The sequence below is a fragment of the Dendropsophus ebraccatus genome, chromosome 14 (genome assembly GCF_027789765.1).
Source record: "Dendropsophus ebraccatus isolate aDenEbr1 chromosome 14, aDenEbr1.pat, whole genome shotgun sequence".
NCBI lineage: Eukaryota > Metazoa > Chordata > Amphibia > Anura > Hylidae > Dendropsophus > Dendropsophus ebraccatus.
In genome coordinates, this window is record NC_091467.1 from 9034099 (window position 1) to 9060121 (window position 26023).

At 47.0% G+C, this 26023-nt stretch overlaps 1 protein-coding gene across 5 annotated transcripts; it reads right to left on the minus strand.

The window, feature by feature from the left end:
• Positions 1 to 2201: 2201 nt before the first annotated feature.
• Positions 2202 to 25699, minus strand: UCKL1 (uridine-cytidine kinase 1 like 1). Of its 5 annotated transcripts, none has more exons than XM_069952262.1 (15): positions 25545 to 25699; positions 21892 to 22079; positions 20612 to 20718; positions 15543 to 15713; positions 15014 to 15085; positions 14721 to 14910; positions 13924 to 13985; positions 7215 to 7234; positions 4822 to 4920; positions 4600 to 4693; positions 3620 to 3682; positions 3251 to 3373; positions 3053 to 3160; positions 2811 to 2967; positions 2202 to 2351 (listed from the first exon to the last, which is right to left on the minus strand). In XM_069952262.1, the coding sequence occupies exons 1-15, from the start codon at positions 25613 to 25615 to the stop codon at positions 2281 to 2283; spliced, it is 1596 nt and encodes a 531-aa protein (XP_069808363.1). In that variant the 5' UTR covers positions 25616 to 25699; the 3' UTR covers positions 2202 to 2280. The 5 variants fall into 5 exon arrangements, with proteins under 5 accessions (XP_069808363.1, XP_069808364.1, XP_069808365.1 ...); XM_069952263.1 differs by having other exon boundaries at positions 21892 to 22076; positions 25545 to 25698; XM_069952264.1 differs by lacking the exon at positions 25545 to 25699 and adding an exon at positions 22606 to 22685 and having other exon boundaries at positions 21892 to 22076.
• Between the last annotated feature and the right edge of the window lie 324 nt (positions 25700 to 26023).

A 26023-nucleotide genomic window follows, 5' to 3' on the forward strand; every position in this document is an offset into this window, starting at 1 on the left:
CCATACTAGAACTCCCATTCCATACACGTCATTCGAGGTGAAAACCCATCACATGAGTTCCTAGACTATTTATCCAAGTTACCCAATGTTACCTGCACAGACCAGAGCAAAGACTGCAGCAGAATCCTTACCTGCAGGGCGGCGCTCTATCCCGGGCTCCTGGCATATGTCCCTCTCAGGCAGGGTGGTCACTATACAAATATACAGAGGTCACCTCTGAGCTGCAGGCTGACGTCTAACACACTGCAGATCTACAACACCAGCGGCATCGGGGGGCTGGGATACTGACGGCTAATCAAGAATTATACAAATGTCTTCTATTTAAATAGGTGGCAGTGGAAAGGTCAGCGCAGAAGGTGTCACCACTGTGCGGAAGTGTCACTGTGGTCTAATGCAACCACTGTCACCTACACAGTACGGACCTCCACACTGCCAGCTGTATTCTGACCCACACTGCACAGACCCCCAACACTGGCAGCTCTACTGCCCCCCCTCCCCCCCCACTGCACAGACCCCCAACACTGCCAGCTCTACTGCCCCCCCACTGCACAGACCCCTCATTGTCAGCTCTACTGCCCCACACTGTGCAGACCCCCAAAACTGCCAGCTCTACTGCCCCCCCAACATTGCACAGACCCCCCAACACTGCCAGCTCTACTGTCACCCACACTGCACAGACCCCCAACACTGCCAGCTCTACTGCCCCCACACTGCACAGACCCCCCCAACACTGCCAGCTCTACTGCCCCCCCCCCAGCACAGACCCCCCAACACTGCCGGCTATACTGCCCCCCCACCCCACTGCACAGACCCCCCAACACTGCCGGCTCTACTGCCCCCACACTGCACAGACCCCCCAACACTGCCGGCTCTACTGCCCCCCCACCCCACTGCACAGACCCCCAACACTGCCAGCTCTACTGTCACCCACACTGCACAGACCCCCAACACTGCCAGCTCTACTGCCCCCACACTGCACAGACCCCCAACACTGCCAGCTCTAATGCCCCTTCACACTGCACAGACCCCCAACACTGCCAGCTCTACTGCCCCCACACTGCACAGACCCCCAACACTGCCAGCTCTACTGCCCCCACACTGCACAGACCCCCCCAACACTGCCAGCTCTACTGCCCCCCCCCCAGCACAGACCCCCCAACACTGCCGGCTCTACTGCCCCCCCCACCCCACTGCACAGACCCCCCCAACACTGCCGGCTCTACTGCCCCCACACTGCACAGACCCCCAACACTGCCAGCTCTACTGTCACCCACACTGCACAGACCCCCCAACACTGCCAGCTCTACTGCCCCCCCACACTGCACAGACCCCCAACACTGCCAGCTCTACTGCCCCCCACTGTACAGACCCCCCCATGCACAGACCCCCAACACTGCCAGCTCTACTGCCCCACACACACACTGCACAGACCCCCCACACTGCCAGCTCTACTGTCACCCACACTGCAGCTCTATTGTCCCCCACACTGTACAGACCCCCAACACTGCCAGCTCTACTGCCCCCCCACTGCACAGACCCCAACACTGCCAGCTCTACTGCCCCCCCCCACTTTAGACCTCCAACACTGCCAGCCTTACTGCCCCCACACTGCACAGAACCCCAGCACTGCCAGCTCTACTGCCCCCCCACACACACTGCACAGACCCCCCACACTGCCAGCTCTACTGTCACCCACACAGCAACTCTACTGTCCCCCACACTGCAGCTCCACGGCCCCCCACTGTACAGACCCCCAACACTGCCAGCTCTACTGCCCCCCCCCACTGCACAGACCCCCAACACTGCCAGCTCTACTGCCCCCCACACACACTGCACAGACCCCCAACACTGCAGCTCTAACGCCACCCACACTGCAGCTCTACCATCAACAACACTGCACAGACCCCCAGCACTGCAGCTCTACTGCCACCCACACTCACAGACCCCCAACACTGCAGCTCTACCATCCCCCACCCTGCACAGACCCCCAAAACTGCAGCTCTACTGCCACCCACACTGCCAGGTCCATTGTGACCCACAGTGCATAAACCCATCACTGCCCTCCACACTGCACAGTCCTGATGCTGCGAGCTCTGCTACCACCCACACACTTCCTGCATACTGACAGCTTCACCATCACTGCACTGGCCACATACTGACATCTCTCACAATCATCACACACATCACACAGGTTTGTCGGTTCATTTTTTTTTTATTACTTAAAAAATAGGATTTAGTCCACAGTAAGTAACAATGACGAGAAGTAGTAGAGAAGACCTATCAGACGGGATCGTCCTCATCGCTCCAATCTGCCGGGGCGTCTGTCCCAAAATACCGATCCCCAAAATTCCCTGCACAGAAAGAAGGAGCGTTATTTGGGTCCCAGGACGGTGGGATCTTACATAAATATGTCAACTGCTATTTTCTAGGGACCCCACTATACCAAGAATGGGGGTGACAGAGAAGAGGCCATGTCTGTGGCATGCTGAAAGAGTAGTAGATGCTTGGAGGAAACTTCCAGCAGATGCGGTAGGTAAATCTACAGTAAGTGAATGTAAACCTGCCTGGTATATACATATATCTATCTCAGGGGTGGGGACCCTTGTCTCTATAGCTGTTGCAAAACTACGACTCCCATCATGCCTGGACAGCCAAAGCTAAAGCTTTGTCTGTCCAGGCATGATAGGAGTTGTAGTTTTGCAGCTGGAAGGCCGAAGGTTCTTTACCCAAGCTCTATCCTAAAATAATAATATAAGGACAGACTAGACGGACCAGAGGGTCTTATCACACAATGATTTTACAGGACGTACCAATCCCAGGGATGATCCGGAACATGTCATTGACCTTCTTGTCCACTGCTGTGGTGAGGATCCGTACACGGGGGAAGGCATAGGCCACGGAGTGCACCCCCAGCTCCGCCATGAGCAGGGACAGCAGGAAGATCTTGTCCTCTGGAACCTCATGATCCTGTCAGGGATGAAAAAGGATGGAAAGACTGAGATAGGAGGGAAAGACTGTATGACAGTATTATGTTACATCACCTGTCACTGACCAGCAGCACACGGACCGCCATCATGGCTGCCGCTCCAGTGGACACTGTGCAGTCCATCAGGATAACATGGTCCTCGCTGATATCCTTCGGGAGTCGCAGATAATGGAGCTGAGGGAGAAGAAACAACTCAATGACTCAATTCTATCCTTACCATGACAGATCAACCCCACAGGACAGAGCAGTCCCTTGACCTCTCACCTCTGGTTCCCCGGTGCTGGGGTTGGTCTGGATGAGAATGGTCCCAATCCTCACATCCTTACATACGGCTCTCAGGGCAGGTTCCATGGTCTCTCCAGCTCTCAGTATAGAAACTCCGGTTATCTGCACCAAAATGGGATAACACAGGTACAGATAATGTGCACGAGCTGGAACTACCCGCTAAATATAAGATGGAGGTATGAGGGCACCTAAAGGGTCAATGACGGCTGCTTATGCTCCAAGTCAACAGGCGAATGTCGTCATATTAGGCTGTAATTCTGCTACTGCAATGGTTCAGCATCACTGGTGCCGCCACATGATATAAGAATCAGGCTCATCCCCCCAGTAACCATTGTCCTCAGTACTCACCCGCTTGCCGTCGTATGTCCGTCCATGGTAGTCATGACCTTGTGGGGTCTGCACAGTGCAGCTCTATGGAAAAAAGAAAACAGGCTACGTTCACCCAGCGTCCTAGTGACCATGTTCAGCATATACTCCATTACAGCTCTGTCCATAGATGCTAAGCATAGCCACTGACCCCCAATGACCTGACTAGGGCTGAAATATTGACCCGTTGGCCGGGCGGTGATCGATATTTTTGTATTTGCCATATAGGATGGCACAGAAGATGCTCTCGTATACAGCAGACCACTGCAAAAGCGATGTATGTTATATGGCCGACATATGCCGCTGTGAATGGCTATGGTATATGTGAGAGAAATAGGTCAGGTATACATGTGGGGACACTTACAATGTATATCTCCTATGTATAGTAACGCAGTGTGAACATTAAGGTCTTAATTTCAGATTTACTGCAATAATAAAATACATAGACATAGAGGCATCATGGCGAAAAAAAAAAAATCTTTCAAATCAACTGATGCCAGAGATTTGTAACTTACTTCTATTAAAAAATGTCAAGTCTTCCAGTACTTATCAGCTGCTGTATGTCCTGCAGGAAGTGGTGTATTCTCTCCAGTCTGACACAGAGCTCTCTGCTGGACTGTCCAGAGCAGGAGAGGTTTTCTATGAGGATTTGCTGCTGCTCTGGACAGTTCCTGACATGGACAGAGGTGGCAGCAGAGAGCACTGTGTCAGGCTGGAAAGAATACACCACGTCCTGCAGGACATACAGCGGCTGATAAGTAGTGGAAGACTGGAGATTTTTAAATAGAAATATATTACAAATCTGTATAATTTTCTGATCCCAGTTGATGGTACCCCTTTAAGTCATTTTGTTGCATTCCCTTAGCAGCTGCTTGGCTCACCACTGCAGAAGGACACAAGGTGAAGGGGGAGGCATGATCCCTATGTAATTGTATTCTGTACATTCTCCACCGTTTACTTACCCTGAATGGCAGAAAGGAAAGCGCATGTTCTATCAGGAGTCTCATCAGCCGGCGAGAATAGAAGATGAACTCATCCCGGCTCGTTTCCTTGTTTCTAAAAAAGATAGAAAGCACTGGTGAGATACGCCTTTTCCAATCTACGCCTGGTATGGCCTTGATGGGCGTCCTGAGAAGAGAAGGTAATCCGGGATACTGGGCAGCAGACGCATACGTGTCACCCACCTTATAATTGTGTGCATGACGCTTACTTGAGGAGTCTCCTTCAAGACGCACAGTGTCCTGGGCAGCGGCTGTGACTGATGGGCAGAGGCCAGGGCGGCCCTAGTGTCAGAAGAGGAGATACAATGAGATGGGGGACACCTGGCATTCTACCTGCCCATGCTGTGTGTATTAGTGCCAAGCCTACCATCCCCCAGTGCCAAGCAAGCCACCCCCTAGTAGGCAACACACTCCAGAATACAAGCAAGGCCCTATCGCTTACATGACCAATTAACTGTCTACAGCCAACAATATGGTCCTACAGATAGTCTGGGAACTGGGCGTCTATTAAGGATTAAAGAGGCACGTTTCTTTCAAATCAACTGGTTTCAGAAAGTTATATAGATTTATAATTTACTTCTAATTAAAAATCTCCAGTCTTTCCATACTTATCAGCTGCTGTAGGTCCTGCAGGAAGTGGTGATTCTTTCCAGTCTGACACAGTGCTCTCCGCTGCCACCTCTGTCCATGTCAGGTACTGTCCAGAGCAGGAGCGGTTTTCTATGGGGATTTGTTGCTGCTCTGGACAGTTCCTGACATGGACAGAGGTGGCAGCAGAGAGCACTGTGTCAGACTGGAGAGAATACAACACTTCCTGCAGGACATACAGCAGCTGATAAGTACTGAAAGACTTGAGATTTTTAAATAGAAGTAAATTACAAATCTATATAACTTAATGAAACCAGTTGATTTGAAAGAAAAAGATTTTAGCTGGAGTACCCTTTTAATTCAGCTCAAGGATCATTTTTTTGCAGCGTTTCGTTCCTCTTCCCACCTAACATGGCAGCTACACAGGTGACACGGATTGTATTAAAGTTGCAGTTCCCTCCGAATGAGCCTACCAGGTATTTCCCCTGTATTTATACAGAGGCAATATAGCAGCTACTGTGAAAGGATTTCTGCCTACTATGGATAACGACTGACACTAAGTGTACGGATTACATCCATAATATAAACTTGCTGCATAACTACAACTACCAGCATGCCCTGAAGCATGCTGGTTGTTGTAGTTCTGCAACAGTTGGTGAGACTGATGCTGGGGAACACTACTCTACCAAGCAATGCGGAAGACAGGTCTTATCTAATGGCAACTACGGAGTTAATGTTCCACATAACATATAACACATACATAAAGTGTAGGGTCACCTTTGGACATTGTGTTACGATTCTGCATCTAACCTGGACGCAAGCGGGAAGAAGCCGACACATCCAAATCAACCGATATCAGAAAGTTATATAGATTTGTAGATAACTTCTATTTAAAAATCTCCAGTCTTCCAGTACTTATCAGCTGCTGTATGTCCTGCAGGAAGTGGTGTATTCTCTCCAGTCTGACACAGGGCTCTATGCGGCCTCCTCTCTCCATGTCAGGAACTGTCCAGAGCAGCAGCAAATCCCCATAGAAAACCTCTCCTGCTCTGGACAGTTCCGGACATGGACAGAGGAGGCAGCAGAGATCACTGTGTCAGACTGGAGAGAATACACCACTTCCTGCAAAACATGCAGCAGTTGATAAGTACTGGAAGACAAGTAATTAAAAATTCTGTATAACTTTCTGACACCAGTTGATTTGAAAGAAAACGTTTTTCACCGGAGTACCCCTTTAACACTCTCAGCTTGGTTATGTATGCGTGCACTCTGCCTAGATAGAAGGGTGAAAGCTGCTGGCAGACGTCTTCTTTGGCGGCTTATATTCCTGAGAACAGACGGAATGCACATGCTGACACCTAACATGAGCCATCTCCTTCCACAGGGATGCATATTGCATGTATATACAGTCTATATTTAAGGGGGTATTCCCATCTAACAAAGTGAAGGTATACTGCCAGGACATGCCATCACTATATACTGCTAGGACATGCCATCACTATATACTGCTAGGACATGCCATCACTATATACTGCTAGGACATGCCATCACTATATACTGCTAGGACATGCCATCACTATATACTGGTAGGACATGCCATCACTATATACTGCTAGGACATGCCATCACTATATACTGCTAGGACATGCCATCACTATATACTGGTGTGGGGTTCTGCACAGGTTTGGATACAGACACTGAACCAGCAGGGGAGATGTGTTATAGGAGCTCAGCATGTCTGGATGAAGGTTCTGGATCTGTTCCAGCTCTAGACCGGTACAAGACACCCAAGGCGAACTCCCTGGACCCAGTGAGTGGATGTGGATGTAAAGGTGATCCTACACGTCACAGACACTGGAAATAAAAATCACAAGAGGCAGACATGCTAGTGGGTTACAGCAGGGGTCACATCTCCGGCCTGCACACACACACAGAACAAGGCGGGTTAATGGAGGTGAAGGCACACGCAGCTTGAAGACGGATCTCACATGTCCCAGCGGAGCTTCCTCTGCCCAGAATACACACAGGGATGAGGGAGAGGATGAGCAGAGAAGGGAGTCACACATGGAAGGGAAAAAGGAAAGCAACCGGCCATAAGGAATGATGTTCTGGATGATTCCATACATAGCAGCTCACCACATTGTGTGTATGAAGGCTTACGGAGGTGGCTGGGGGACCCTCAGCATGGCCGCCACTAGGCCTGAAGACGTCTGACTTACAGGAAATGGTCCGAATGGTGGCCCGTGTATCTAAGCCACCAGGTACTATACAGCCTCCTAACATCCTCCCCCATGTGAAGCAATTAAATTCTATTATATAATATTCTACAGGGACGGTGTGCTGCTGAGCTGAAGTATGTAACCCTATGTGTGATACCTGTGTATCTAAGCCACCATGTATTATAAAGCCTCCTAACATCCCCACCATAGGAGTTAACTGAATTATATTATATAATATTCTACAGGGACGGTGTGCTGCTAAGCTAAAGTATGTATTCCTGTGTGTGATACCTGTGTATCTAAGCCACCATGTACTATAGAGCCTCCTAACATCCCCACCATATGAGGTAACTGAATTATATTATATAATAATCTACAGGGACGGTGTGCTGCTGAGCTGAAGTATGTAATCCTGTGTGTGATACCAGTGTATCTAAGCCACCATGTACTATAGAGCCTCCTAACATCCCCACCATGTGAGGTAACTGAATTATATCACATAATAATCTACAGGGACGGTGTGCTGCTGAGCTGATGTAAGCCTATGTGTGATACCTGTGTATCTAAGCCACCATGTACTATAGAGCCTCCTAACATCCCCACCATATGAGGTAACTGAATTATATTATATAATAATCTACAGGGACGGTGTGCTGCTGAGCTGAAGTATGTAACCCTATGTGTGATACCTGTGTATCTAAGCCACCATGTACTATAGAGCCTCCTAACATCCCCACCATGTGAGGTAACTGAATTATATTATATAATAATCTACAGGGATGGTGTGCTGCTGAGCTGATGTATGTGATTCTATGTGTGATACCTGTGTATCTAAGCCACAGTGTATTATACAGTCTCCTAACATCTCCATCATGTAAGGTAACTGAATTATACTATACAATAATCTACAGGGACAGATACCTGTGTATCTAAGCCTATCGTGACTGATGTGGTCTGCTAAGTCATTTATCCGATCCAATCCTGTCTACTGATCTGTAGTCTATTACGTCTGATGCTGTCTCCTGAGTTAGTGTATCTAAGCCTCATGGTCATTAAATGTAAACCCCCATCATGTACAATACTGTGTTGTTGAGCCACTGTATTGTGATATCATGTGATAACGCCTGCAGAGCTGCTGTATCTAATCCCATCATGTGTGATACTGATGAGCTGCATATGCGAGCATTGTGCCCGATGATGTCTTCTCAGTTAGTGTATCTAAGCTTGTTATGCATGTTACTGCCTGTGTAGACAGACTGTTTACAAAGTCCTTGTATCTAAGCCTCTGATAAGTTGTACTGTGTAAAGCCGATGTATCTAAGACTATTATGTGACACTATCTATTGAGCCCTTGTATCTAAGCCTTGGCCTCCGATATGTTGTACTGTGCTGGGCCGGTGTATCTAAGCCTATTATGTGACACTATCTACTGAGCCCTTGTACCTAAGCTTCTGATAAGTTGTACTGTGCTAGGCCGGTGTACCATCAGTGACCATAGATATATATGCCCTGTGCTCATACAGTATACAGTTGTTGTACTCAGACTCATAATAAATTATATATATATATATATATATATATATATATATATATATATATACACACCCTGACAGTATACGGTTGTTCTGTTCCTCTGTGGGGTTTGGAGAGATAGCTATCCGGATACCAGATAGAAGTGATGTCTGTATATAGCGGCGTGGGGGTGGGGTGGTAGTGCAGTGTCCAGGCCGCGGGGCCTCGCTCACAGGGGTGACAGGAAGCTTCCGGTGTTGTTTGCGGGGGAGAGAGAAACGATGAGAGGAAGAAGTGTGGGCAGCTTCCTGCTCTCACCGCCCGGCCTGACCAACAGTGGAAAAATACCCCTCCACCCCCTCCTGAGACCACCGAGATATGGGAGGGGTAGACGAGACATTCATTGTGTCAGGGAGGGACGGACGCACGTGAAAGACGCCACAATGTCACTGACTTTTACTAGGCAGGTGGTTGGTTAGACCATGTGTAAACCACTATGTATGGCGTCCTCCGGCCGTCTATAACACAGGCTCAGATGGCGGGAGGCGTCACGTCTCTGCTGGCAGCACAGCGTCAGCCCTCTGTCTACACCACAATACATGTGAGAAGGTATACGCCAGATACATAGTACTGTATGCATCTGCATGACTACACTGTAATATAAGTATGGTAGGACCAGGGCCGGCCTTTGGGGTGTGCGACCTGTGCGGTTGCACAGGGCGCATCACTCCTGGCCAGCTGGGGGGGCGCTCTGGCAGACAGCTGCACACACAACTGGTCTGGCAGACAGACGTTCTATCTGTCTGCCAGAGCGCCCCCCTAGCTGTCCGCTCATCCTCAGAGCACAGTGGTTGTTTTGGGGCGCTCCTAAAGCCCCGCCTCCCGTCGATAAGCCCCGCCCCCGGCGTGTACCGCGAATACGGACTCTCTCCTTGCAGAGTGCACTCTCCTTGCAGTGTGGCCATGACATTATCTGGGTCCCCCTCACCATGTCATCCTCTGTGCCTCCTCCTGTCTCCTTCCAGCCCCCCATCAGTATCTCCACCTTACCGACCTCCATAGTGTTATGTGGACACTGATGTGGTTGGGGATCTCAGACATTAGGAGGATTGTACAGCATTAGAGAAACATGGCTGCTTTCCTCCAGCACACAGCGCCACCCCTGTGCATAGGTGACACCCGATATTGCAGCTCTCTCCAGTCTCTTCTCTGGGGCTGAGCTGCAATACCACAAACAACATGGAGCGGTGCTGTTTTATTTTTAAGCAAATTAAATGAAATCCTGTGATGTTTCTCACAGCTGAGGGTTTTCTACGAGTACGTGTACTCTATTCCCTGACAGACAGCAGAGATACTGGAAAGAACTGCAACTATTAGAGATTCCAGAACTTTTCATACAATAATCCCTTTAATTCCCCTCTGACCTCGGGAGTCTCTGCCGCAGTCACTCGTGACCTCTCGGTGACTCTCCATTTAAATTAAAAATTTAACGTTAATCTCTGTCAGTGTGGAGTCATCTTCCTGTACGGCGGTGGCGGCTCCCAGGAGCTGAGGTACCGAGTAGCTAGGACGTTTTCCCGAGGAGCCAGGAGGGGGCGATACTGAGAGCTCACTGATTGGTCACCAGGAGCGGCAATCTCCAAGGCCTGATGATAGACATGGAGGTCACACAGTGCTGTTGCTAGGTTACGGGCTCTCTGTGTTATGGCGGGAGTCTGTGCGCCATGTTATCCTGTATGTGCTGAAGCCGCAACTTGTCTGCTGTGGTGCGGATACAGTATCTTATACTCAGTATGATGGAGGTCACCCAGCTTTCCCAGCATCTTATACTCAGTATGATGTGGTTACCCAGCTTTCCCAGTATCTTATACTCAGTATGATGTGGTCACCCAGCTTTCCCAGTATCTTGTAGTAAGTATCATGGAGGTCACCAGGTTTCCAGTATCTTTTTGTCAGTATGATAGAGGTCACCCAGCTTTCCTAGCATCTTGTAGTAAGTATGATGGAGGTCACCCAGCTTTCCTAGCATCTTGTAGTAAGTATGATGGAGGTCACCCAGCTTTTCCAGCATCCTAGTCAGTATGATGAAGGTCACCCAGCTTTCCTAGCATCTTGTCGTAAGTATGATGGAGGTCACCCAGCTTTCCCAGTATCTTGTAGTCAGTATAATAGAGGTCACCCAGCTTTCCCAGTATCTTGTAGTCAGTATAATAGAGGTCACCCAGCTTTCCCACCATCTTATACTAAGTATGATGGAAGTCACCTAGCTTTCCCAGTATCTTGTAGTAAGTATGATGGAGGTCACCCAGCTTTCCTAGTATCTTATACTCAGTATGATGGAGGTCACCAGGTTTCCAGTATCTTTTCGTCAGTATGATAGAGGTCACCCAGCTTTCCTAGCATCTTGTCGTAAGTATGATGGAGGTCACCCAGCTTTCCTAGTATCTTATACTCAGTATGATGGAGGTCACCCAGCTTTCCAGCATCTTGTAGTCAGTATGATAGAGGTCACACAGCTTTCCAGCATCTTGTAGTCAGTATGATAGAGGTCACACAGCTTTCCAGCATCTTGTAGTCAGTATGATGGAGGTCACCCAGCTTTTCCAGCATCCTATAGTCAGTATGATGGTCACCCAGCTTTCCTAGCATCTTGTAGTAAGTATGATGGAGGTCACCAGCTTTTCTTGTATCTTATACTCCGTATGATGGAGGTCACCCAGCTTTCCTAGTATCTTACACTGAGTATGATGGAGGTCACCCAGCTTTCCAGCATCTTGTAGTCAGTATGAGAGAGGTCAAAACAGCTTTCCTAGCATCTTGTATAGTAGGCAGTATAATGGAGGTCACCCAGCTTTCCCAACATCTTGTATAGTACTCAGTATGATAGAGGTCACCCAGCTAGATAGATACTGTAGATTGATAGGTAGATACCTAGATAGATAGATATAGAGATACAAAGAGAGATAGATAGTCTATGTTACTATTGGGGATATCAACAGGGGGGGGGGCGCCAAAAGAAAGTTTTGCACTGGGCGCCATCTACCCTAAGGCCGGCCCTGGGTAGGACACACCTATAGCAGACACTGGCTGCATCCACATGGATACATGGAGCGTATGTGCCCAGAGCGTTCCTGATGCCTATGCTGAACATGTTCCCAAAATGAAGTGTGAACAGAGCTGTAGCACGGGGCTCAACACCTAAGTTACTGAAGGCAGAGTGGGTGTCAGACAGCACATCCCTATCAACTAGTCCGGGACGTGGGGGGAAACTTTGGGCCTCCAGCTGCTGCAAAACTACAACTCCCACCGCTTCTTGCTGTCCAGGCATGATGGGAGTTGTAGTTTTGCAACAGCTGGAGGGCCAAAGGTTCCCCATCCATGGATTAGAACAACACAACCCTATCCTCTAGCAGAAGCTGTGATATAGCACTCTTCAGGGAGTGTGACATGGCTGCACACTCGTCATACACAGCACCACCTTTCTTTTGGTTCATGAGCTAGGGTAGTGCTCGCTCGCACCTTTCCTCTTAGTGCCACGGCCCTATTTCTACTCAAAACGTAAAGGGGCTATCCAGCGTTGGAATAACAAGGCCACTTTCTTCCAGAGACAGCACAACTTTTGTCTCTAGTTTTTGTGCAGGTTTTGTAACTCAGTTCCATAGAAGTGAATGGAGCTTAACTGCAAACCACACCTGACCTGGAGCGGTGCTGCTTCTGGAAGAAAGTAGCCATGTTCTTCTAACGCTGGATAATGCCGTCCGGTAACCATCTCCTTCAATCGATGTTATTGCAGGTAACCTCAGTACTGTGGCTATTGGCAAAGACCTGCGGAATCAAAGACAGACTGGTTGCTAGGGAAGAATCCGTATACCTACAATGGTTGTTATGGGGTGTTTCCATAAGAACATCACTGACAGATATGACTGGAAGGGATTGGCAATGTGCTGTCGATTACATTATAAACTAGCACTCAAAGGAATACTCATCGCTATATTTAGTATAAAGTAATTTTTTTAATGCCTTCATATTGTTTCTGCATCTTCTATATATGAGGCCAAGGCTAGTGTAAAAAAAAAAATTTGATGCAGAAACAATATGAAGGCATTAAAAACAACAGAATATCTATCTATCTATCTATCTATCTATCTATCTATCTATCTATCTATCCTCCTCCTATCTCCTATCTATCTCCTATCTATCTATCTATCTATCTATCTATCTATCTATCTATCTATCTATCTATCTATCTATCTATCTCTATCTCTCTATATAACCTAACCCTGTCATTATGGAACCTGTGACATGTACCATTCAGTATACGGATGGCGAGATTCTCAGAATTAGATATATTTCCACAGGAAGAGCTGACCGACACTGACAGAGCAGCAACCAGCAAACGTCTGTGGGTCTCTTACCTGACACTGATCTCCCTCTGCAGCAATGGGACAGACATACAGACAGGGTGATGAAGAGGACACAGATAGACAGACACAAAGAGCGGCTAGTGGGAGCACCGATGACCCTCCGCAGGGCACCCCCTCATATACTGACAGCAGACAGGGATTCCTGGGGGGCTTGGTACATCCCCCATATACCCCTTGTTAACTACAAGGACTAAACTCCCCCACACGCATCTATGTAATGCTGCCTGCTTTCAGTGACTATGCCTCTCTTACAGGTTAGCAGCCATGTAATGCAAGAACGGAGGGGATGTACTAGTCCTATGCCAGGTTTCCACCACCCAGACACTATACTCTGTTATTCTCCCACCCCAGACACACTAATCCTATAACAGAAATGTACATCCCATATTGTCACTTTGAGTGGGTATTCCCACCTTAGAACAGGAGATATGTCTGTGATCTATGGTGAGAACACCCCTTTAAGTGCCATGATTGCCCTGGCCTTGACCTGTGAGGACACTGTTCTGCTCTGACACCGACATTGTGTCTCGACTTTCACTCACCTCCTCCAGCTGGCTATGGACATGCTGTACAATCAAATCGATGGCCACTGTATTACCGCTACCTGAAAGATATGGGAAAAGCTCATGGTTACCCCATTTTAGTCATGTTCACACACGTCAGACTTAACACCTTTTCTGCACTTCATCAAAGACAATATGTGGCCCAAGCATCTGACTGGATTCTCTAAAACTCTGTTCACATGCAATGAAAAATTTCATCCAAACTTAAAGGGGTAGTTCACCAATATTCTTTTTTTCTTTCAAATAAACTGGTGCCAGAAAGTGCCAGAGATTAGTAATTTATTTTTATTAAAAAAAAAACTCCAGTCTTCCAGTACTTATCAGCAGCTGGATGTCCTACAGCAAGTGGTGTATTCTTTCCAGTCTGACACAGTGCTCTCTGCTGCCACCTTTGTCCATGTCAGGAACTGTCCAGAGCAGTAGCAAATCCCCATAGAAAACCTCTCCTGCTCTGGACAGTTCCTGACATGGACAGAGGTGGCAGCAGAGAGCACTGTGTCAGACTGGAGAGAATAAACCACTTCCTGCAGGACATACAGCAGCTGATAAGTACTGAAAGACTGGAGATTTTTCAATAGAAGTAAATTACAAATCTCTGGCACTTTCTTGCACCAGATGATTTTAAAGAAAAATTTTGTTGGTGAACTACCCCTTTAAATATGGTACATCCCTTATTTCTGATGTGGATGCTAAGAATTGGACCAGATAAGAGATAATCCCCGTACATATCTGCTGCGGTTCTACAGCAAACATCCAAGGCTCAGTCTCATCCTCACCTCTCGGCACCACAATATCTGCTAGGCGCATGGTGGGCTGGATGTACTGGTCAAACGCAGGCTTCACAAAGGCATGGTACTGCTTGAGTACTCCCTCGATGTCTCGGCCCCGTTCTGAGATGTCCCTCCGTAGCCTCCGTACCAGGCGGATGTCAGAATCTGTGTCTACAAAAATCTTCATGTCTAAAAGCTGCAATGAAAACAGATACGGCGACTGTCATGGCGCACTTCTGCCATTGTGACATACAGGAAGACGACGGTGATTGTGAACTCCAGCAGTCACTAGTACTTACCTTCAGAAGGTCTGCATGTGCGAACGCCATGATTCCTTCAAATATGATCACATTGGCTCCATAAAGGGTTTTCTGATTTAAAAAAAATACCATAATTGTTTCACAGACTCTGATATAACATTTATTACCTATCCAATACACAAGGGGTACTCGGGTGTAAGAGCAGGAGCAAATCCCCATAGAAAAACAGCGCTCTCTGCTGCCCTCTCTGTCCATGTCAGGAACTGTCCAGAGCAGCAGCAAATCCCTATAGGAGAACTCTCCTGATCTGGGCAGTTCCTGACATGGACAGAGAGGGCAGCAGAGAGCCCTGTGTCAGACTGAAGAGAATATACCAATTCCTGCAAGACATGCAGCAGCTGATAAGTACTGGAAGACTGGGGATTTAAAAATAAAAGTAATTGGCTAATTGTTGATTTGAATTTTTTTTTTTTGTACTGGAGTACCCCTTTAATGCCTGTTGTGAGCACCACCATCTCGCCTCTCCCAGACCCCTGTAATACAGTCCACCTCCCATCCACCTCCTCACCCAGTCTTTGGTTCGGCTGTGAGTAGTGAAGTCGTATGTGGGGATTTTCACGCTCTTTCCCTGCTTCAGCTTCTTTAATGTACTGATTATGAGCTCAAAGTCAAAGGAGTCCGGGTGGTCAAAGTTGTATTCATTACAAGCGGCCTGGACCTGCTGCTCTTCTGTCAGCACCTGAGAGACGCAAAGAGGAGAAGGTCGTCATACAACTGAATATAAGTTATATTTAAATAATATGCTGTTTATGTCCCTTACTATACATTATACACCACATGCTGCTATACTGTACAGTAACTTATATATCACATATCCAGCTGCTGTGTTATCAGGGTTATACAGTCACTATACATTATATACCACATGCTGCTATACTGTACAGTAACTTATATATCACATATCCAGCTGCTGTGTTATCAGGGTTATACAGTTACTATACATTATATACCACATGCTGCTATACTTTACAGTAACTTATATATCACATATCCAGCAGCTGTGTTATCAGGGTTATACAGTTACTATACATTATACTCCACATTCTGCTATACTGTACAGTAACTTATATATCACATATCCAGCTGCTGTGTTATCAGGGTTATACAGTTACTATACATTATATACCACATGCTGATTGCTATACTGTACAGTAACTTATATATCACATATCCAGCTGCTGTGTTATCAGGGTTATACAGTTACTATACATTATACACCACATGCTGCTATACTGTACAGTAACTTATTTATCACATATTTAGCTGCTGCTGTGTTATCAGGGTTATACAGTAACTATACTTTATATACCACATGCTGATTGCTATACTGTACAGTAACTTATATATCACATATCCAGCAGCTGCTGTGTTATCAGGGTTACACAGTTACTATACATTATATACCACATGCTGATTGCTATACTGTACAGTAACTTATATATCACATATCCAGCTGCAGTGTTATCAGGGTTATACAGTTACTATACATTATATACCACATGCTGATTGCTATACTGTACAGTAACTTATATATCACATATCCAGCTGCTGTGTTATCAGGGTTATACAGTTACTATACATTATACACCACATGCTGCTATACTGTACAGTAACTTATATATCACATATCCAGCTGCTGCTGTGTTATCAGGGTTATACAGTTACTATACATTATACACCACATGCTGCTATACTGTACAGTAACTTATATATCACATATCCAGCTGCTGCTGTGTTATCAGGGTTATACAGTTACTATACATTATACATCACATGCTGCTATACTGTACAGTAACTTATATATCACATATCCAGCTGCTGTGTTATCAGGGTTATACAGTTACTATACATTATACACCACATGCTGCTATACTGTACAGTAACTTATTTATCACATATTTAGCTGCTGCTGTGTTATCAGGGTTATACAGTAACTATACTTTATATACCACATGCTGATTGCTATACTGTACAGTAACTTATATATCACATATCCAGCTGCTGTGTTATCAGGGTTATGCAGTTACTATACATTATACATCACATGCTGCTATACTGTACAGTAACTTATATATCACATATCCAGCTGCTGTGTTATCAGGGTTATACAGTTACTATACATTATACACCACATGCTGCTATACTGTACAGTAACTTACATATCACATATCCAGCTGCTGTGTTATCAGGGTTATACAGTTACTATACATTATATACCACATGCTGCTATACTGTACAGTAACTTATATATCACATATCCAGCTGCTGTGTTATCAGGGTTATACAGTTACTATACATTATACACCACATGCTGCTATACTGTACAGTAACTTATAATATCACAGATTCTGCTGTTTCTGAATGTTTGTTTCATTTGTTTTACATGTTATTCAGAATATAAAATCATTATTTTTGGAGTGTGGAACCAATTGTCGCTATATCAATTTCTTATGGGTAAATTTGCTTTGGTTTAAGAGTGGATTCGGATTACAAGCACGGCCCGGAACGAATTATGCTTGAAATCCAAGGCACCACTGTATATGTGTTTGTGTGTGTAAATATATATATTATATACACACATACATAGACACACACACTTATGTATGTATGCCATTTGTTTATGTAAATTTATGTATTCAGTAAAGTATATTTTAAATTATCTTAATTTAATAAATTAAGTTATTTATTTTTACGTATTTGTTTATTTTTTTATAAATAGAACCCTGTCACAATATTTTGGGACACTAAACAAAGGCGCCTATATAGTGAGAGAGTGCATTACACTGAGTCAATGAAGCAGAGGACGCTACACCTCACTCCCTACTCACACATAATGACACAGAGGAGGCTACACCTCACTCCCTACTCACACATAATGACACAGAGAGGGCTACAACTCACTCCCTACTCACACACAATGACACCGAGGACGCTACACCTCACTCCCTACTCACACACAATGACACAGAGAAGGCTACACCTCACTCCCTACTCACACACAATAAAGCAGAGGACGTACACCTCACTCCCTACTCACACACAATGATGGTACACCTCACTCCCTACGCACACACAATGACACAGAGGAGGCTACACCTCACTCCCTACGCACACACAATGACACAGAGGAGGCTACACCTCACTCCCTACTCATACACAATGATGGTACACCTCACTCCCTACTCACACACAATAAAGCAGAGGACGCTACACCTCACTCCCTACTCATACACAATAAAGCAGAGGACGCTACACCTCACTCCCTACTCACACACAATGACACCGAGGACGCTACACCTCACTCCCTACTCACACATAATGACACAGAGGAGGCTACACCTCACTCCCTACTCACACATAATGACACAGAGGAGGCTACACCTCACTCCCTACTCATACACAATAAAGCAGAGGAGGCTACACCTCACTCCCTACTCACACACAATGACACAGAGGAGGCTACACCTCACTCCCTACTCATACACAATGATGGTACACCTCACTCCCTACTCACACACAATAAAGCAGAGGACGCTACACCTCACTCCCTACTCACACACAATGACACCGAGGACGCTACACCTCACTCCCTACTCACACATAATGACACAGAGGAGGCTACACCTCACTCCCTACTCACACATAATGACACAGAGGAGGCTACACCTCACTCCCTACTCACACATAATGACACAGAGGAGGCTACACCTCACTCCCTACTCACACACAATGACACCGAGGATGCTACACCTCACTCCCTACTCACACACAATAAAGCAGAGGACGTACACCTCACTCCCTACTCACACACAATGATGGTACACCTCACTCCCTACTCACACATAATGACACAGAGGAGGCTACACCTCACTCCCTACTCACACACAATGACACCGAGGATGCTACACCTCACTCCCTACTCACACACAATAAAGCAGAGGACGTACACCTCACTCCCTACTCACACACAATGATGGTACACCTCACTCCCTACTCACACATAATGACACAGAGGAGGCTACACCTCACTCCCTACTCACAATGAAGCAGAGGACGTACACCTCACTCCCTACTCACACACAATGACACAGAGAAGGCTACACCTCACTCCCTACTCACACACAATAAAGCAGAGGACGTACACCTCACTCCCTACTCACACACAATGATGGTACACCTCACTCCCTACGCACACACAATGACACAGAGGAGGCTACACCTCACTCCCTACTCACACACAATGATGGTACACCTCACTCCCTACGCACACACAATGATGGTACACCTCACTCCCTACGCACACACAATGATGGTACACCTCACTCCCTACTCACACACAATGATGGTACACCTCACTCCCTACTCACACACAATGATGGTACACCTCACTCCCTACGCACACACAATGACACAGAGGAGGCTACACCTCACTCCCTACGCACACACAATGACACAGAGGAGGCTACACCTCACTCCCTACTCACACATAATGACACAGAGGAGGCTACACCTCACTCCCTACTCACACACAATGAGAGAGAGGAGGCTACACCTCACTCCCTACTCACACACAATAAAGCACGGTGTAGGCTCTTGGGTTTCAGTAGTGTAATGTGCATTCGGCTAAAGTAAGTGTAAAAAAATCAGTAGCTGTCAGAATTAATATAGATAGCTTTGCTGCATAAAGACACACTGGTGATTTAGTGTAGCAAACTATAGTGACAGGTCCCTGTTAAAAAAAGAAAGTTAATTATTTTTTCCTTTTTGGGGGGGAGTTTTAATGAAACGTTACTTCCCTGTGTGGGACTACTAGGACTAGAAGCAGCAATTCTTCGCTATTCTAAAGCCTGGGTGTATGAGGCCGCCTGGACAGCAGCTTAATGGGCAGAACACTGATGGCGGTGTTTTGTTAGGCCAACCATCATCACCCTGTGATCACTTCACTGGGTGCCGATAGCTGGGCAGAGAAAGTGCTCCCTGCTGTCAAACACTTCAGATGCTGTGACTGCTATTGACCACTGCATCTGAAGGATAAAACTGCTGGGATTAAAGTTAGCTCTGATCCTGGTACTTGCGGCGGTGTATGACAGTCAAGTTATTGTTGCAATCTCATGGTGATGTGGGAAACTCTCCCCTGAGCCAGAACACATCATCTGCTGCTGTAAACTGTACACAGAGCAGCTGCGGTGACTTCCTGCACCCCGGCCCTCTTCAGCTGCAGGCAGCATGTGCTTTATGTACTGGACATCCAAATCAGGACTATTTTATATCCAAACTTCTTTTGACTGAAATGGTAAGTTATGCTTCAATGGCTGACATTATGGTATCTCTTGTCTGCACAAAGAGGTTCTGCAGCAGCTAGATGCAATATTCCTCACTGGGGTTTGGGATGCTCCTGTGTATAGGCAGTCACCTGTCAATCAGCAGCTGGAGGGTGAGGGTAAAGGAGTGGCAACAATCCTATTCTCCTGCATATTAGAAGAACCGCTTAGCTGTTCAGCATTTCTGTCACTAGTTTATGCTGCCCTCATTTAAGCCAGCATTAACCTAGTGACAGATTCCCTTTAAGGATTTTACCTTGTAAAAGGAATCCATAGATAGGAGGACCACCCAAGGGACATCCAAGGCTTCAATGATCATCCTGGCGACTGTGGTTTTACCCGAGGCGCTGCCACCGCCCAAACCTGGTGCATAAGAACAATGCAAGAATAGATTCAAAATGAGCAAGAGGTCATCTCTAATGACAGACAGACAGAAGCCCTTCAACGCTCCATATATGCTACATATACCATACATGTGTCAGCAGCACTCCGCTATGATTCATACAGAGGATCCCACACATCTGTCAGCAGCTCTCTGCTGTCATTCTTATAGAGGATCCCATACATCTGTCAGCATTAATCTGCAATGATTCATATAGGGGATCCCATCAGGGGCGTAACCATCACTGTAGCAGCCATTGCGGTCCGGGACCTGCTCTTGCAATACAGTGGGTCCCATGAGCTGTCATCATTTGCAGCACCAGGTGGCTGAGCGTGTCCCTTTTAAGGGAACCTGTCAGCACCTGGACTGGACCAAAGGTGCTGATAGTGTAGTATAGGTGTGTGTCCCCTTGTGTTCATGGTTCCGGTCTACAAAGGCTTCGTGCATGTACTGTAGTTGCATACATGTGCCGTTGCTGGCAAGGGCCCCTCTGGGGGCGCAATCTTGGTAACAACCCCTTTAGCACAAGCACCATAGGGCAGAAGAGTGGCACGTGTGTATTGAACGTTCCAACCGAGGACATAGACTTCTGGCCCTCAGCGTGAATGCGCGAACGGCGTTACCAGGAGCGGGCCCCCCGAGGGAATCATTGGCGCAGGCATGAACTGGCAAGTCAGAGTGGCCCTTGCCAGCAATGGCGCATGCATGCAAAGGGGAGCAGGAGGCAGGGTAATGGGTAAATATGCATGAAAACGGGGAGGAGGAAGTTAGGCATGCCAAGGTGCGGCACAAAATCCAAGCCACTACTCCTCTTTGACTCTTGGTTAGAGTGAGTTTGTAAAGCATGTAAAAAAAAAATCTACTGCACGGGCACTCCTGATAAGCGACTACACTTAACGCCTTAGAGGTCATTCGGGAAGGGGGGGGGGGGGCAATCAAAAGTTTGCTGTGGGGCCCAGCCTTTTCTAGTTACGCGCCTGGACCCCATACATCTGTCAGCAGGGCTGAAATCCAGGCTGCACCAGTCTTGGGTTTGCGCTCATCTACCTGGATGACAACAGACAGGGCTGATATTTGCAGCCCGCACACAGGTTATCATCTAGTATTCTGCACCGTTATACAATGACACATACTCTGCTTTCCCCAACTCTTACCAATCACAAACGCCTCCTTGGACTGTGTCCCATGCTCATTGTACCAAGGGGGTCGCCCTGCGGTGTAGATGGTCCTCTTGCTGGTGCGAAGGAGAGGGGGCTCTGACTTACACTGGCTGGTGGTCCGCCTTCGGCTGGATCGTCCAGGGCTGACTGGGGGTAACAGGCCATGTCCTGATTCTGTGCTGCTGGGGACAACACAAGGAATGAGCAGGGTTAGTAATGGAGTATGAGGGACAGGAGAGACAGATAATATATAACATGTACTGAGCAGTGGCAAACTCCACCAGACATCCTATCACTTCACCCCATCACAGAATATGAGGATTTAACCCTATCCTTACCGCATGCTCCTCTACAGAGATCACAGGGGCGACACGTCCGTACATTGCAGGACAGCGGGTTTATTTAGTGCAGGGAAGGGGTGACGGAGTAGTGTCAGGAGGTGGAGACGTCACATGATCCTCAAGGCATCACAGCAAACCTTCTACAGTGTCCGTGACGGCCCAGGATGAAGCAGCAGCATAACAGTCCTGACACACAGCAACATAAACAAGGCTGCAGGGCAGAGGGCAAAAGTGTGTGACATGGCACAGGGGAGACCGGCACAGCTACCTGGTACCTATCCGGCACCACTCTACACTAGGACAGCCACCGCAGACATCAAGGTTCAGTGTTATAGGACAGGACACAGAGCAGGTAGGTAACACTCACCTGTTGTGTGCCCCAAGATCCCAGCACCCCATCACCCCCGAACCAGGACATAGGGGTAGACTCATCCAGAGAAACCCTGCAAGTCCCTCTCAAGGGGGGATTATGTTCCCGGCTGATATTAATAGACTGGAGGATATAAATAAGGCAACATGGCTGTGCACAACACACGATAGTAACAAACCCAACCGGTCACAGGACACGTATGACATGTATGTGTGATAGTGATTACTAGTGACACACAATGGTGATCAGATGTGAGGAGCGGATCCCTCCGGACTGATGGGAAGGACTGGAGCCATGTTAATACCAGGTCCTATGGCTGGACATGTTATGTGGTCCCCACAACACACACAGGGTCATCTCACACGTGGCTGTCACTCAACCTGATGGAAAGAGGGAATTTAGGTCAAACAGCTGTCAGAGCCGCGACCCGGTGACATCTGCTGCAGGACAAGAAGAAGAATGCTGCAACCTGAGCCGCCGTGACATCACCGCAGTACGACCCCCACCATCCTCTCCAAAAATATCTCATGGCGAGTGTGCGGACATGTAACATGAACAGCCCCTGGACCTCATGATGTTCTCAGGGTACGCAATTATACCGGCAAAAAGGTAACATATTGTGACGGGCACATTGACATTTAAGGGGATCTCCGACGAAAATCTTTTTCTTTCATATTAACTGGTGTCAGGAAGTTATATAGATTTGTAATTTACTTCTATTTAAAAATCTCTAGTCTAGTACTTATCAGCTGCTGTATGTCCTGCAGGATGGGGTGGATTCTCTCCAGTCTGACACAGCGCTCTCTGCTGCCACCTCTGTCCATGTCAGGAACTGTCCAGAGCAGCAGCAAATCCCCATAGAAAACCTCTCCTGCTCTGGACAGTTCCTGACATGAACAGAGGTGGCAGCAGAGAGCACTGTGTCAGACTGGAGAGAATCCACCCCATCCTGCAGGACATACAGCGGCTGATAAGTACTGGAGATTTTTAAATAAATTACAAATCTATAACTTTCTAAAACCAGTTGATTTGAAAGAAAAACATTTTCACCGGAGTGCCCCTTTAAACCATAGTCACAATGTTCGGTCTATTTCCAGAAGGTATATTGTTTTTGTAGCATTGAAAACAGGCGATAAAAAAAGTTATACATGTGGAAAATAGTCAGAACATATTCATTATTACAGCGTTCTCCAACTGTAGCACCACTACAACTCCCAGCATGTCTGTGCCCACACAGAGAGTGCTCCAGCTGTTAAAAAACTACAATCCCAAGTACACCCTATACAACAACCCTCCAGCTGCTGCAAAGCTACAACTCCCATCATGCTCTGTTACAGAAGTTATGCCGCCCCATTCATTCCCTTTTGAAGCTGCAGATTAGTGTTCAGCATTTTCCAACAGCTCCCCTAGTGGATGGATGGAGCGCCACACGCCACTCTATTCTATCCTTCCTCTGCATGAACATGGGTCAGGTTTCTCTAGGTTGAACCTGATGGACTCTTGCCTTCTTTTAACCTTATTAAAGGGGTTATCCAGCGCTACAAAAACATGGCGAATTTCCCCCCTCTCTTGTCTCCAGATTGGGTGGGGTTTCAAACCCAGTTCCATTAAAGTAAATGGAGCTTAAATTGCAAACTACACCTGAACTGGAAACAACAGTAGGGGGAAAGTGGCCATGTTTTTGTAGCGCTGGATAACCCCTTTTACTATGTTACTAATGGCAGATGGGGACCCTGTTCTCTCTACGATTAGCTGGTTATCCCCTATTCTGTGGGGGATTATATGAAAGGGGTCATCTAGGATAGGGAAAACACATTTGCTTTCTTTCAGAAACAGCGCCACTCTTGTCCCCAGGTTGTGTGTGGTATTAAGGCTTGGTGCTATTTATGTGAATGGCACCAAGATGTAATACTGCACACATTTTCTATAGTCCTGAATAACCTGAATAAAATAGAAATCAGTGACAATGAGAAGGAAAAACTTGATGGATAGATTAGAAAACTACTTTCTGTGACCTGTCAGGCCATAGAGGCCCTGATAACTATAACAAACTAAAACAAACAACAAAAACAAATAAAAAAAAACAGCCGTGACGCTGATGTGAACAAGGTGGTTTTCAGCCTCTGTTCATATTCTCCGACAACAAAGATCATGGATAGGTGAGAGATTTAGGGTGCGTTCACACCTTTAGGATCCGCAGCAGATTTGATCCTGTGTTCAGTTATTTAAATGAAATCTGCTGCAGAAAATACGCTGCGGATCCGGTAAGTGTGAACGTACCCTAAAGCAAAGCCTGTAAGAAAGTTGCAGAACATTCCAATTTAAAATGACTAAACTTAATATAAAATGTGATACAGAGCAGCGGCACCACATCACTGACCCACACGTGCCCCCATTCCCATCCCGAACACAATCCCTCTAAGACCCAGACACAATCCTGCTAAGGCCCCAACGTAACCCTTCTAAGGTCCCATTACAATCCTGCTAAGGCCTCAACGCAATCCCTTTAAGGCCCCATCACAATCCCTTTAAGCCCCATTCACGTGCTGCACACATGCAGGAAATGGACTGGGCCCGTTCCTAGTAGACTACATTTGGTCTACCGAAGCCAATGGGTGCGACGCCATTGTGCCAATCCAAAAAGGAGGCGGTATATGCTGAACCCCGGTGGTGGTTGTCACCATCACCCCCTGCAGATTGTAATGGAACGTTTATGTAAAAAAAAAAAAAAAAAAAAAAAAAAAAACATGTATCACCTGAGGCCATATTATCAATGACTCTGCTGTGGAACTACAACTCTCATCATTCCATGTGGCTGGCAGGCCCTGCTGGGACTTGTAGTTCCACAGCAGCTGTGGTTAGACAGGGACTCCCACAATGTCGCCTCCTCCACAGTAACCTATCTCCATGGTAACTCTTCCCCGCCTCCCTCTCACCTTTCATTGCCCGCAGCCTCCTTCCCAGCCCGGACCCTCTCAGCCTCCGCCATTGCAGGGAGGATTGTCATGAGCAGCAGCCGCCGAGGTCGTCGGGAATTGTAGTTCAATAGATTCGCGCGATAAGAGCAGAAGGCGCTGGATTGGACTTCAGCTCCCGGCAGCCCTCGCGGCAGTGAGCGACGCGAAAACGAGGCTGGTTGCCTAGGTAACTAAACACAAGCTAGCATAGGAACAGATGGCTGCATTAGGCCTCAAGATATCAGTATAGAAACACAGAGACGCCCGGATTCTCTGTATCGTCACCCTGCCAGGCATCTGTAAGCAGAGATTAGGCCTCAGCCAATGCTTCATAGCGCTATATAAGCAAGGCTGGTGTATTCACTGGTTGCTATGGGTTACAGCAGCCATTGTCACTGGCTATACAAAATATGGTGTCATATACTCCAATGGAATATAATCGCTCACCCTCCATGGTG